The sequence below is a fragment of the Bombus pyrosoma genome, linkage group LG9, assembly GCF_014825855.1.
Source record: "Bombus pyrosoma isolate SC7728 linkage group LG9, ASM1482585v1, whole genome shotgun sequence".
NCBI lineage: Eukaryota > Metazoa > Arthropoda > Insecta > Hymenoptera > Apidae > Bombus > Bombus pyrosoma.
The window spans coordinates 7,219,680-7,235,565 of record NC_057778.1 but is presented as its reverse complement, the minus strand read 5'-3'; the positions used below and the strand labels follow the sequence as shown (position 1 = coordinate 7,235,565).

The following is a 15,886-nucleotide window of genomic DNA, read 5'->3' as shown; positions in this document are numbered from 1 at the left end:
TGCACTTCATCATGTTCCACATCTATCGTTATTAAACTTCATATATGGGGTGTTTTAAAACCATGACAAGATACTTCAAAGAATAAGAGAAGGTCGTATTAGTCGACTTTCCACGGTAGTTATACCATCGTATTAAATGCTCCCAGCATAAAATGCAAATTAGAAGAAGGTTTAAACATATTCTATTTTTTACTGATACATATTCGTTGATTGGAATTCTGCATTTCTGCCTCGCGTACGATTGTACCTTGACTTATTGACATTAACTCGTTTCAGGAAACGAGCAAGAAATGCATTGTGTGAGAAGTTCGAGTCGTTTCTCGAGCGTGGATTGCTCGCGAGCGATTATTACAACCCTTAAGCGAATATTACAACTTATGTTAATTAGAAACTGTTTACACGTCATAACCAAGAGGCTAAATTCGTCGCTAATAATTCCGAAGTTGGCGAAGAAGATACGGCTATAGTTGAAATGTAGAAAATTAAACTCCGTGTTTACACGTATAGATTATGCATATATCATTTTCCAGTATCAAATATTGAAGCTCATTACGCAATATTGTGTAATTCAACTTCGAAACTTTTCTCATTCAAAAAGGAAATTAGTTATACATTGTCATCCTTTCGTTCGTTTTAAAATCGAAGAAAAAATGGCCGGATTCATTTCTTTCGAAGAAAGTTGACTCGCTGAATTACACAGATACGAGGATCGATGCAGTGTCGATGAAGATAAATGCATAAAAAAAAAAAACAATATCTTCTTGGTACATCCAGCGACGGTTTAACGAAATCCATAAATGGGGCGGCGTATTGTCGCGTATCACCATCCCTCCGCGAGCATGATTTATAGAGCGGATTTAGCCAAGATACATATCGACACCGATGTCACCTTAAGCTCGCCTTATTTCTGATCGATGCAATATTATTATATCCGCTTCAATCTTTGCCACGTTGCTCTCTGAATAAAAATTTGTCGTCTACATAACAGAAAAAAAATACTTCGTGTCCGTGCATTTTTCTAGTAACCTTCCACGTTTGTCTCTATTCTACGTTTCCATCGGTTTCCGAAGCTACCGATTTGTATGTTGTAATCTCCGATAAATATTCTACTTGTACCATCGAGAATGACTTGAACATCTCGACGAAATCCGTGAAAAAAATAATCGATCGATTACACGTCGCCTTTTATCGTCTGCTATTCCTGCTTGAGACAATATTCTCTTCTTGCCACGATCACTAATTTACCGATCGTTCCTTATGGCTCAACTAATGCATTCCTGCAATATTTTTATTCGAATCTGGTAAAAAGAAACTTTTAAAAGAGTCGATAAAATTGCCAGGAACGCTTGAAATGCCATGCGTCCTCGAACGAGGCTGGAAAACAATCGAAGGGCCTTGAAAATAAAAAACCGAGGGCTATTCGATTTAAAAACATTCCCACTATCCGAAACGACAAAGGTTGGCTTCTCGGTCCCAACGGATCAATGTCGGGAACAACCGTTTCGGTTTTGCCGTTGAAGCAACCCCGATCCAATTTTTCTTCTTCGCCGAATATATATTTTTTTCTCCTCTTCTTCATTTTTACAGATTCGGCTGGGTTTCACGGGGAAGGCGAGTTGTTGGACACGCGATCGAGCATCAGCTAATAATGCCGTGAACAATAAATCGATTCCTCCTGGGAGAGCTTGAAACTGTCATCATTTGTTCTAGGTAGAGAAGACGAAGGAGCAGGTCGAATAAAACCTACAGCACGATCCCTGAACGCCAAAGTAGCGCAACCGGTCGTAAAGCGAGATCTGAAGAATCCATAAACTGACTGAGCTACGAAAATCGCCCTCCCCGCTAGCGCCACTCTGCCGACGCCGCTGTCCCCGAATAAACGTCCACCACCATCGTGATCGCGTCTCCCCTTCGTGCTTCCTAGTCCTAATTCGATTCGCAAGCAACGCCAAGGACGGCCGCCTTTTCCGAAACGTGTCACGCTAACCTTCGCCAATTTTCATGTACACGTAACACGCGTATAGTATCGGCGCTGTAAAATTCTGGCTCGGTTTTATCTCGTCTCGTAACCGTTCGAAGCGCTGGTAAACGGTGAGCCGTGATTTCAAAGAGTAATTATGCGGAATAGAAGACAAAGCGGAGAATCGCGAGTGAAGAGAATCGCGAGGCGTTGCTCGTTCGTGGACAAAGTGCCCTAGTTCAATGATGACTCGGTGTCTGTGAGACGTGATCTGTCGTTTATCAGAGGACAGGTCGATGACGTTAGAACACGAATGTACACTGATCAACGGGATAACCCTCTGTTGATAAAATTTGCCGACGACATGGAGGGAAACCTGACAAGCTCCTGGACGAGCAACTTAACTGCGATGCTGTACCAGCTGCCTTGTAACGATAGCTTCCTTGGATGCATCGAGGAGTGTATGATTGACTCATCAGGATTCGATCATATGTGCACTGTGGAAAAGGGAACCTTCACGTCATCGATGACACTGTTCTGCAAGCCCTGCGATTACTCCAACTGCGATGTGAACGTGTCGTTGGTTCTCAGCGGCCTGGAAAGCATCGAGGGTGTCTTTTTGTCCAGGTTACCGAAATTCAGAGACTGCAATGAGACGAATTTCGATGATCAGGTGAAAATTCAAGACGAGATTTAAATTTAACTTGACTATAAAACAGCCGGTGAAAGAATCCCGTTAGTCGAAAAATTTCTCGCCGGTGAATTTTCCAATAACTCTTCTCTTTCTCTTGTTACGTTCACAGATTTTGGAATGCACGCCAACGGAGAACGTAACGACAGACAACCTGACGATCTCTTGTTCGCACAGAACAAAATTAAGTTCGACGACGAGGGGCCGCCGTTTCGACTGGAGCTTTCTCTTCGTTGCAGTATTCATCGTGGCGGGTGGCTTGGGGAACATATTGGTCTGCCTGGCTGTGGGACTCGACAGAAGACTGCACAATGTCACCAATTACTTCCTTTTGTCTCTCGCCGTGGCCGATTTACTCGTTAGCCTGTTCGTAATGCCCTTAGGCGCAATCCCGGGATTCTTGGGTAAGGATATTTACACGAAATATCATAGCTCTGGGAATTTCTACTGTCTCGGTAGAATCTCGTTCGGAAATATACACAGAAACTCGAAATATCAGTGCTTATTTTCGTAGCAACGAATGTCCAAGCAACTATTTCTAAACAGCGTGACTTTAGCAACGGAATTACAGTATTTCCTTACATTACAATAAAAATTTTGATTTGGAAACGAAGAAGCGTATCTTGCATTTCGAGATATAGTCAAACGAATATCCAGCGTGGTTTTATTTTAAACGCTCTGAGTCTCGAGATCGTACACGATTGTACCATTTCCCATTTTCCCTCGCTAATCGAATTCGAACAGTGGAAAGCATTATCGGCGGTTTGGAACAGTGCCAACTTGCTGAAAACAAAGGAAATGCGATCAGTCGATTAAATCGAACTAATTAGAGCCCTGGCAAAGTTCTACGGCGGCCAGGCTAGTTGATCCATTAGCAGGAAAATTTCTTGTCATTTTTCCCTCATCCGAGTAGAATCTATTTTGCAATTTCGCATTGCAATAGGTAAAACTATTCGTTCGTAGAAAGGTACTTCTTCCGTATCCTAAAACGCTAACTTAACGAACAGTGAGAAGTCTGAAACAGAGAGTATTCAAGGAATTCCTAGCGCGCGTCCATCGATCGAAGCTCCCTTAGAGATTTAACGAGCTGTCTTCCGATCGAATCGTTCCGAATCTTTCCTTAATCGTTTCGAGGATTCGTGAGAAATCGGACAAATTGCGAGTAGGGGAAGCACGGTTGAAACAAAGCATCGGAAAGTATACTTTCAGTGCAATTTCGTCAACGAGCTTGAACAACTCTGATCGCCTTTCTTACAGTCCTTTTCTTTTCGTTTACCCTTCGAATCGCGATACACTTTCAGAGCGTTTGATCCCTTTTACCGCTACTCGCAGAACGTTTCGTTTCGTTCACAGCCATAGTGAAAGTGATGGCCGATTTTGAAACAACGAAATAAAAACAACGGAAACGTCGAAAAAGCTGGAGAACACGGCGAAAGTTGAATAGTCGCGCTGCATAGACGTGAGAACGCAAGCAAGTGGAGTAAACTCGCCGAATATTGTTCTTAACGAAGCACGCAGGATCTATGGTACGTTTTAACAGTTTTTCCAGGCTATTCAAAAGTTGTTCGGGTTACGAGAAAGCGTGAAAGTTCCAGCGAGAATAAAAGATTACGAAGCGATGAAAACCGATAACTCGAGTCGCCGACGGGGAAATTGAGAGCGAAGCTCAACGAAGAAATCCAACGCGTCTGTGAACTTTCGGCATTTTCCTCGAAAGAAATCGCTCGACCGTGTGCGTGTCAAGTACATATCTGGCCCAGAAATTTAGAAATTTATTTTCGATAATCACATAGTCATCGAGAAACTGTGCGCTCGATTTTTCTGAGATTTTTTCGTACAAGGAAGAACGCCTGCATTCGACAGCGTTCTAATTCAAATCTTCAAACTGCTGACGAATGATTCTCGCTGAAGTTAACACTGTGAACGAAGAAGACGAAGGGAAAAATTTGATTTTCTAAATCTCCAAGTCCTTTCGCGATCCGACAAATGCAAACGATTCATAGAGTTCTACTTTGCATTGAAGCTTCGTCGACAGTGAAAATCATCCCTTTTAACGAACGAAATCTGATAAAATCGAACAAAGCGCAGAGTTTTAAGGAAGATTAGCGTATCATAGTCAGAGGATCTTCCGTTTCTACGTCTTGAGATTTAAAGAAAAGCTTTTCCAGTCGAACGGTGATACGGCGCCGAAATTTATTCTCGCGGCAACTTATTCTCCGTAGCTTGAGGAAACAGCGAATATAGTCGACTGTGAAAATTCACTCACCGTTACGGAAGCGGAAAACGGACTGGTACAACTCGCGTTACAGTACGTCGCTTGCTCGCTCGGGATTCTGCCTCTCTCAGATTACATTTGCAACACGATCCACGGCCTGAATCGCGTGCTCTACGATGATAGAGACTCACAGAAACGAGAGACAATACGCGGAAGAAAGGATATGCGAGATGTAGAGACGAATATGCGGCACGGTTCGCGCGCCACGGATCGCACCAGGTGATCAAGGTTGACGGAAAATGCCGGCTTTTCAGACTAAAACAACCATCCACACCAACCTATTCCATTTCTCTTTCCGAACCAAACAGTTTCTATAAAGTTTCACGGTGCTAGCAATTGTAAAACGGTTCTCGGAAGATACGTAACTTCGAAACATTTCAAGCAGTCCATGAGAAAATCTATCGAGGGAACGCAATTCGAGAAATTTACTTGGAGGAGTAGCGGGATATCGCGTCAGATATACGTTTCCCGGAGGTATTTGTACTCATGAGAAACGACGAAAACTTCGGTAACCTTTGCTCGATAAACGTCAAAATGAATACATAGATGTACGAGGCTCGCTGTGTCGCGAAATATATCGTTTCGTTGTTTCGTACAAACGGTAGGCTTACTGGGGAAAAAGAACGAGTCTAATTTTTTAGCCATATGTTGAGGAAATTCGGTACGTGCAGCGGCTTAATATTTCTTTCTTCGTTAACAAGTCGGATATGCCAACAAGATAGTTATAACACGGTCTTGAGCATCTATTACCATCCATTATCGTTTACCATCTGGTGAACGTGTTGATGACCCATAAAGTTTTCCAGTTCGTCGGTATAAAACGGTATCGTGGAATTGCTCTGTAAACAGCGTAATGGCCAAACCGAGGATAAATGTTGCTTGAAAATTTGGATCACGTGCTTCGGTTCACTATAGTGCCGTATAAATCGCAATTAAGCACACACCTCGATCACACGATCGTCGAAATGCCACACATATACACGATGGACGTTTTTCTTTGCTGGTAGTTGGAAAAACAAGATTAAATGTAGCGTACACGAAACGTACGCGATTTTTGATCAGTTTCATCCGAAGCAAAATACGGCAACATTTTCTGAGCGATATTCAACGTTCCCGTACCTTGAGAATTAAAGCACGAACTACTCTCTCGTTTATTCTACGTTAAATATAACACAGATGTCATAGGGCCCGAGCAAACAGCGAGACACTCGATGCTTGATAGTTCAAACACAGGTATCGTGCCAGCGAAATCCCGGAAAATTTGTTTTCTCCAATTTTCTTTCTACTTGTTCTCTGTTTGTCCAAGACGATTTCGATCTCGGTCTTGATCCTTATCGAGGCACACGCGAATGCTCGGCCCGTGGCGGAAAACAGCGCGCTATCGGGAACACGGACGTATTCCCGCGCGGTATTTATCGTTTCCGCAGCATTTCGAGGAAGTTCGTGGGAACCTGATAAATGGACTTGTCAAAAAAAGGGGTAACCATGGTGAAAATGACCACCGTGGCGGCCACAATTGAGATACATTTCGTTTTTACAGCTAGACAGCCGGCCGATTCTTCGCCGTATCATTTTTTGCGCTTGTTATAAATGGAAATAAAATTCCCAACGATTAGCCAGCGAAGGTAAAATTCCCTCGAACCGTTCGATCATTCAGATTCATCTATTTGGATCTGATCCAACAAAATAGCCAATTCTCATTAAAAATATTTTTATCCTATTCCCATATTTTATTTGAGCAGTTATTTTATTACGACAATTTTCTGCAATTCCAAGGATAAAGTATATTTTCGCGCGTCAAACATTTCTGAAATCTTTTCACGCCAAGTTATTTTCATCGATTTAGATTTCGAAAGTTCCCATGCTTCACGAGTTAGTTCGTAAACAGTAGCTGGCACAAGTTTCAATCATTTTAAGTCCTTTCAGAAAAGTCCCCGTTTTTGCTATTTATAGTACTATATCCACGAGCTTACGTCCAACTAACAAACATATCCAACGCGAAAAATCACGCATTCACAGGACGAAGTTGCCAAGTCCGTGGATTTGAAGCAATATGTGGTAGCGTGGCCATCGAGAACAGATTTACAGAACGTCCATAGTTAGAGTCCGACTGGTGATTCGTAGGAATTCTGAAACAGAGAAACGTCCAGGCTGACGCTGATTAAACCTGTCCACGGGTTGTGATTCAATGAAATCCTCGAAACGAGCCGTCAGTCGATGTTGGATCGCCCCGTTAAACGTGAGCGTAACTCCCCTTAGCGACTAAATGAAATGGGAAGAAAAGATCCGGACATTTTCAGAGATTCCAAAAGTCTTGTTACCCTTACGATTACCCGTTGCTCTTTACCCTTGATCCAATGCTAAATTTATTTCTATATAAGATAAATATAATTTATCGATCTACAAAAAGAACTTACTCTGTCCTGAAATTTCTTCTGCTAGGTCGATCGATACGAAATTAATCTTAATTTTTAAATAAACACACGCTTGCGAATTCATCAATTGCGATATCTTCTACGAATATACATTTCCCGCGCCGATAAATCTTGTTTCGCAAACTGCATGTTCTACGAATGGACGGTAGGTACGTGCGCCTATATTTCCACGATTACGGCAGCTTCTCTTCTTTCACATTATTTCGGCCGAGAAAATGGTGTTTGACCGCGGTGCTTTCTATCGCCGGTAATTCGCAGCTACAACCACGCTGCATTATTTGCCGCGCATATTACGCGACACGCTGCAAAAAGCTATTTCAATTTTTCCCGGCCGCCGAATAGGCGAGCCTTAAATGCGCGTTTTATCACATATACACGTATCCACTGCGTTTATCCACATGTCGCTGGTTAATATGATTTTTCTCGAATAAAACCGGGTTAGGAAATTTCGCCTCTGGATTCTAATTACAGGGGAAAAAGCAGGGCAAAAAATTAAGAGGTTGTATATGCTGGGTAACGCAGCGTGATTTCTGAGTTTGTTGATTAATTAATCCCGATGTGGTTGCGCGAATATTAGCCCCTTTTAAGCACCCTATACTCATTCTACTAACGTCAGGTTATGCGACCTCGAATACTCGAGTTACACTAGGACTGCGGCGGCATTTGATTAAATATAATATTCAATTCTTTGTAGTATCGCCTCTGTTCTTTGTCGCGTTTGCCTTTAACGTCACTTTGCCGTCGACTACGACTCTCTGGATTTTGTTAAATGCAACAGATGCGAATTATTTCTAGGATGCATTGTCGCTGAAGCGACGTTGTATTATACGATGAATCCTTCTGGTTAGCGACGTTTTGGCTTTTCGCTGGAATTTCTCTTCCATCGGTAACGGGAACGATGACTGAAAGAGAGTCGAATCGTCCCTATTTTGCAGAAATTCTGCTCAAACGCGGTAATCGTATGAGCAACGTTCCTATGCGATGCAATTTGAGTCGCTGTGTATTAGCATGAAATTTCACGATGGACGAACGTCACTTGGTCCCGTTGAACATATCCGATGCTAGGACCGGTTGTCATCATCTAGATTTGATGTTCGATGCTTGACCGTAATTAGAACTCTCTGATCAATTTAACTGAAAACCAGCATCAACATGGTAAAGAATTCTCGCGTTGTTGAAAACTCTCATTGAACATCGAGAGAATTATATATTTTATCACAATTTAAACGATATTATCTCGACGATCTATTTCCAGTAATGGTACGTTGTAATGCATCGAAATGACAAAATGACATTACCAACTGTTCCTCTGCAGCGCGACAAACTCATCCGTTAGTTGCAACCGCGTTAAAATTCACGAAACTGTGTGGGGTTTGGGAATGTGTTTGGTCGAATGTGTACATGTAGATTTTGTTCCGACCGTTTAGATAGGTTCGTCGTATGATTAAATGACCCAGTTTGAAAAAAGTTTCGTCGATGCATTTCCTACGTATTGTTTCTGACCTGAAACTGTCACTGCCGACGATATTATTTAGCTCGCTAGTTCTTCGCGAAGTGAATTCCATCTCAAAACCTTACATATTCCTTTTCGTTTTTCGCGTCAATGTTAATAGATACAAAGCTCGTTTCTCCGAGATCACACGCATTCCAACATCGATGAAGAAGCTCGCTCTATTTTAAACTTACAACGACAGCTACTGTAATCGTTTTGTAAATTAATTCGACTATCGGTTCTACTTTATAAATTCTCCAGAATTATCTCATTCGAGAACGAAGCACTGCGAACAGAGCTGTTAGCATAGGGTGCGGCTTTTAAGAAATTAAATAAACACTTCGTGTAACCACGGAAAACATCTTTGTTGAACTTTCAAATAAAGACGCGCAGCATCTGGCATCCAGCCGGTCGAACGTTGTATCGTGACCATGAAACACTGCGGAACAGGTGTACAGGATGATTCGATTGATTCGATGCTCGCGCATCCATGCATACACACATGTCACATATAATTATATGTCTGAGCACATTACAGATACGTAAGTACAAGGCGAGCAGCAATGTACTAATCGAGTTTAACCACTCGAAATTTCGCACGAAAATTAGATAGAGATAGTTGAATACTTTAACGATTAAAATTATTTCAATAATTTAAATCGTTTGAAATTTTTTTCAAGGGATTCAATCCTATTTGTTTTAGACGACACATCTTTTTCGTGTAAATTCTAATTAAAATTCTAATGTAGAGTTATTTGACTAATTTATTCGGAAACTTTTTCTCAATTAATATATCTAACAGCCCCTCCCCCTTTTAGTCGCGGTTGGATTTAGCGACACACGAGCTCTCCATTTAGGAGATAATACGAGGACTGTGTAATGCGACAGTAATTACTGTATCACGCACAGTAGACTATTGTTGTGTCCGCTATAATGAGATCGTCGAGTTTACCACGGTTAAACCATGAAACAATGATTTAACGTGCGAGTCGTTCGTCAAAGTTGTTGGCTAGGCTTTTTAATAAATAAACAATTATCAGTCGTATACGAAACGTTTCATGAAAATTTGAGAATGGAATAAAGTTCGCGTTTGAAGGGGATATGTGGACGGATGAAACCCCCTGAGTTCCACTGTAGTTTGATCTATTAAGAACAGAGACAATTTGCCATCATCGGGGGAGGCTGAAAAAGGTCTATGAAGATAAAAAGGGGCGCTGAAAGCTGCTGCGATATTTGGAGATTCAATACGAAATAAGCCTCGTCGAACTCTCTATTTCCCCTCTTTTTCAACTCTCTTCGATTATATCGACTACTTTGTACCAAGGACTTAGGTCCTGATCGTGTTTTACTGTGCGTCATTTCGCTTAGTGGATCACAGACTTGCAAATTCGAATGATTCAAATTCGAATTATTTGGAGAATCCACTAATCGCCAACACTACAATCGTGTTAACTACTAGACCGAATTCTTCGTCATTTTATTACGTTATCAGAGGGTTGATATTCTTATAATTCGTAATACTACGAAAAAGAGTAACACTGATTTCATTTACTGAACGAGATCGCATGCCATTCCGAACAGACTCCTTTTCGAATTTCGAAAAATGGTCTTTATCAGAATGATTATTATCTTTTTTCCTCAAAATATTAACGTTGCTTTCTTGGGAAACTTCCAAGCATTTGAAATTAATTTCTTTCTTCGCGCAACTCTTTATCAAAGCATTAATCATGGAGATGATGACAGAAAGATATAGCATCGGAAGAAAGTCACTGGTATGAAATCAAATAGACGAATCTCGAATCTAGTGATCAACTTTTCAGGGGGATCGAGGAACAGACACGCGCTGATTTTACCCATTTACGATCCGTCCTTCTGTAACCCGGCCAAAGAAAAGACGAGCTTCAATCCGTCGAAAAGAAACGCAGGAAAGCTGCGGGGCAAATCGATTTTGTTTGCTCCATAGGAGAAGGAACTAGTTCCGGTGGGATTCTCGATATGTCGAAATAGGAAATGGTGATTCTGTCGAAATCTAACGCTGCAAAATATCTGTGAAACATCGAGCCGGACAAGGATACTGATTAACTTTTTTATACCTCGTCCTTATAAATCGGAAAAATGACAAAAATATGGAAAATTCTTATTGTTAATTTCATGTCAATTCCAGTCACCAACAGGATTTCTTACGTCACACGATACTCTTTACTACATTTACTACATCTCACTCTTTATCGTAGTAATGAAGCTGCAGTAAGAAAAACGATACTATTGCAAAGCGATCGATGATTTTTGTCTGCGTCTATTGTAGCACTCTGATTTCATTCGGAAGAATTGTCCGTTGCGTCATTCATTCGTTTTAGAATCTTCTCTCGTAGCACACCTCGTGCTCTGTACGCTCTTAAGTGGAACGAGTCAGCGCATAGTCAGACGCGACAAAGAATCTAACCGAATCGTGACAACAGTTCTCCGAATTTACATAAAAAGAAAAAAAGAAGAGGAATACATATATCCTTGTCGATGGACAATAAATTATATACGATAGGTGATAAATTCTAAGATACGAAATATATCATTTGCAAGAACAATAGATGTCCACAACACTGGACTTCAATTTCCAACGATTTTCGAAGATCGCAGGGAATCTCTTTCGCGCGATTTATATCTTCACGTGCAAAATGCTATCATATCCTCTCGTGGTATCTGCACTCAAGACTTTCTAGAAAATTCGATCGATGTTGAAAATATCAATTTTATAACAATTTTGATTTCGTATGAACAACAATTGTTAGACGCAGCACAAATTGGGCGAGACACATAGACATACGAGTGGAATTGAACGAAAGAAATTTCCAATAAAACCGCAAGTTGTTGAAAGCTTCGGCTACCGTTTCACACGGATGCTGAAACGATTTCACGGGTTCAGTATCCACAATGACCAAATTTTAGTCAAAGATTTACGGAATCACTAAAAGCACCAGAAATCTAATTCAATCCGCTTTCAATTTTCCCAATAATGGTATCCTCCCAATCCGTTTTTTACTTACTACGAATTATTTGTTCAGCCTTACGGCGATCGAATTTTCGTTTCTGTAGAGACGAATTTATAAATGAAAACTTCGACAGCCCCGAACACTCCTTTACGAACTTTCAATGAAACCAATTAGACGGCAATCAGAGTTTCCCGATTGCTCTTCTGCTGCTTTATTTCCTTGTTCGTCTTGTTTGTTTTATTATTCAGAGTCCGCTCGTTAATGACTCGTTTGCATAAACGAAAATTAACAGGCGAAAATTCATCGAAATATCGTTCTCCTCGATTACACCTTTTAAATTTATTCGTTTTCAAGGGATTCTATTCTGTTCGCTTTCCTGACAGCTTTTTTGGATACCCAATCGTATTTTGCAAGATAAACCAAGCTATTTATGAGCGATACCATTAGCTTATTCTCATTTATCTTAACATATCGACGATAAAGTAGACAAGTACTGGTACAGCGATGAAATGCAAAAACAACGTTTTATCATCAAATATCTCTCGTGAAACGGATTCACAAATATCCTTTATTCCCTATATACGAAGGTTAATAATACTTTTTTCCTATAACCGTGATTTTTCTCCCAGAATCACGGAAAGCTCCATTAAAATGGTGGTACGATATTAAGCAGCTCAAACTTCTTAGTAAATGACCTTTTAATATAATCAGTTGCTGATAAAAAGGAAAGTTCCACGCAAAACCGCGGAACATCTTCGTTGCAGAAATTCCGCAATTTAGGAAAATAAATAACTAGCCGCGAGCGTACGATCGCTGGCTCGTTAGAAAATTCGAGTTCAACGATCGTGCACGAACTTTCCCTATTTTGCTTCGAAAAATTCCTTCACGAGGAATGCCCGCAGATGAACTAATTGCTCGCTAGTTCTCGAGTTCCGAGCAGTTATTCCACTCCAAACTTCCGATATACCGACGAAATCTCACGAATCGATCGGTTCTCAACTTTGCGTTTGCTTTTTCGAAGAGATTTTCGGTTGGAAGATGAATGCAAATGACCGAGAATGCTAGTACGCCTCGTATCGTACGGACCCACTTTTAAAGCGTCCCTTTGAACGTCTTCCTGCCACTTTGCCTCTCGACTTTCGTCGAGTCTAGCGACAATATCGAGGGGCGAAGTAATGGGCGGCACGGTTAATGGAGTCCCGAAGGGAAAAATGCCGAGGTCGATTGAAACCGCGTCGCAGTGAATTATTACTCCAACCTCTTGCAACGAGATCGTCGAGAAAACCATTGGAAAAATATGATTTCGAGCAGAACGTTGCATCCCGGTAAAATCGTAAGTTTCAGTTCTAGTGGCACTCGATTTTTTAACTATTAATGAGCAACACCTTCGCGACGAGAGGTTCCGTTTCGATGCGATTTTGATTTTCACGGCAGCGGATATCGAGGTTAAGTGTATTTTCCCGTTTACCGATAAGAAGTCGCCGATGGAACGATATTCGACGAGTTTCGTGGACTCTGCTCGCCGCCGCCAATATTATCGATGGAACGTAAAAATCCTGGAATTAGTTTCGTTTCTTTACGTATAAGGTAGATCGGAGTTAAAAACAATAGTTCGTTTCCTGGAATGAAATCTCGTAAAAATTATTAGAATTACGAAGAAGACGCGTATGTATAATTACCCGACATTGTTGAAATCCTAATGCTTTATTTACTTTGTTGGAAGTAATATTAAAATCATCGATGACAAACAGAGACAAAAGAAAATAATATTACATCGTTTGTTTCGTCGACCATTCGCGGAGAGAGGCGATCGCGAGAAGGCACGTCAACGGGAGTCGTAAGTTCCCGTTACGATTAGATAATCGACGCCACGAAATGATCGATCCCCTGATTTCTGTTACGACAATAGGGGTGGTTCAACTGAATTTACACTGAATTAACAGGTATAAAATAATGTTTATTCCAGCAACTTTATATAGAAAAATAGTTACACTGATGCGAATGTGTAAGTTAAGTAAGTGATTGATTTAAGGTATGAAACTCGGTAATGACGTGTTGACTATTCTAACGGTGAAGAATAAGTAAGTTAAAGTGGAGATGTTGTGTCGGAGGAAAGCTAGTGATGGGTGTGTCTAAAGACGCGAGAAAGCTGATTTGTTCATGACGATTCTGGTTAGGAAAAGTGAGGGCAGTAGATTTGTTTCTGATTGGATACAAGAAGGTTGATGGACTAGGAAGGGTCTTAGCCGCCCTCGATAGATAGTTGCTAGTGTAAAGTATCGTACGTGAGCAAAACGAACTTTCAATATCTTCTTGCCATAAACAATAGCCTTTAGATATCGATTGAGTTTAAAGATATTTGTTCGGTCTGACGGATCTTCTAGAATGTCCTAAGATTTATGGTCGGTTCTTAAGACTATTGAAGGACGAGATAAGGACGTGCGGACATCTGGTTACCATCCCACCCGCGGTGTGTGGCCTGGTCTAGGTAGAGTGTCGCTCGACGTAACATCGCTTATTATCGCGAATTGTGTGTTATGCAGCACGCAATCGAGTTAGTGGTAGTACTAGTAATTACTAATCGTAATTGCAAGAAAAGTAATTTTAAAAGGGGATATTCCAAACCGGGATGCAATTTCAAAAGTGGCACCGACTGATTTGCCTGCTTTGTTTCTACCATTTTTCCAACTCTTTTCAACGACGTTCCGAAAAGTAGAAGATGGCTACGAAAAATTCCATTCTAAGCCCAGTCCGTTCCTAGCACGATTTAACTTCGTCCACGAAGTTTCTTTCGCGCGCGTTTGAAATTGTAATGCCACGTCCGTGATTCCGACGAAACAGCTTGGTCTATTTTGCCGTCGAACGACATCAAGATCACGTCCTGACCAATGCTGGAAACTTTGTCGGAAAATAGCGGAATTTTCATTTGTCCATTCCTTCGCTGGTTACGGTTCTGTCGACAGAATGAAATATTTCTCGCTGTGAAAACCAACAGCTTCCTTGTCATACGTTCTCGGCGTTAATGCAACCGGAAACGAGGTCGCGAATTAGTCGATGTATTTTCGACTTGGCGTGTTTCGTTTCCGGAAATTGCGTTTGTCATTCATCAAGAAGAACGAATTTTTCGTTCGCAGAACAACAAACATCCTGATGAAATTATTCCCTTTCACGCGAGCAATGAAAACGGACGAATAAAAGTGAAAGATTCGTACTAGGCAGAAATTATGTAACGCGACCGTAAAATCGACGGAAGCTAAAGTTTACGTGTTAACGTTAATGTAACTATAACGTAACGTGTAATTAATTAGATTGTTGGAAATTCACTTTTCACAATCTTTCTTTCAAAGGTATTTTCCAGGTACGTTCCAATCGTTAACAACTAGAGCTTAATTTTTATTAACGTGACAACTGCTGTTGAGCAAAATTGCCACGGCTTAATACTGTATAGTAAAATATTTTATGATATAATTTATCAATATTAGTATTTTGAATAATGGATTATAAGGATAGATGTAGGTAGTTGTATAGCTAACAGAAATTAGGTTAAGCTATGATTATTTTGTTTTTGTTTATAAGTAGGTTTACGTGCACTGTTCTGGTCTGTGGCACTGTTCTGGTTTCTTATGTATATATCTTTGTTCATGTGTAAGTGTTATAGTTATTGTTCCGATTTACTTTGTACGTGTAACTGAAAGTCTTCGCAAGAGCCGGAACGAAAGCGGAAATAAATAAAAAAATAAATAAATAAATATATATACAACAATAGTATTTAAAATATCTAGAAGAATACCATAAAAAAAGCGTATCTTCGCCCCTAAACCTATCTTTGGCAAATTTTGAATTCTATAGTCAGAGATAATGAATGTAAGTTAAAGATATTCTCCCGATCGATAGAAAAAATCCTTTGATACGGTTCGGTCTATACTCGAGGGTGTTCTTGAAGGAGCACGAAGGCCATCGAAACGAAAGATTGGAGTAGGTTTAGAACCGGTAATCGCTGACTCAGACGGAAGAGCAGAAACTAGCGATAAGATAATTCTGAGGTC

General features: G+C 40.7%; 1 protein-coding gene across 6 annotated transcripts in view; it reads left to right on the top strand.

Moving 5' to 3' along the window:
* Window positions 1-15,886, top strand: part of LOC122571108 (5-hydroxytryptamine receptor 2B) — a 37,172-nt gene that overhangs the window by 9,281 nt on the left and 12,005 nt on the right. For all 6 annotated transcript variants that reach the window (XM_043734410.1, XM_043734408.1, XM_043734409.1 and 3 more), the window contains 2 exons: window positions 1,711-2,633; window positions 2,764-3,055. In XM_043734410.1, the coding sequence (XP_043590345.1) occupies window positions 2,274-2,633; window positions 2,764-3,055 (652 nt within the window). In that variant the 5' untranslated portion in view covers window positions 1,711-2,273. The remainder of the gene's footprint in view (window positions 1-1,710; window positions 2,634-2,763; window positions 3,056-15,886) is intronic.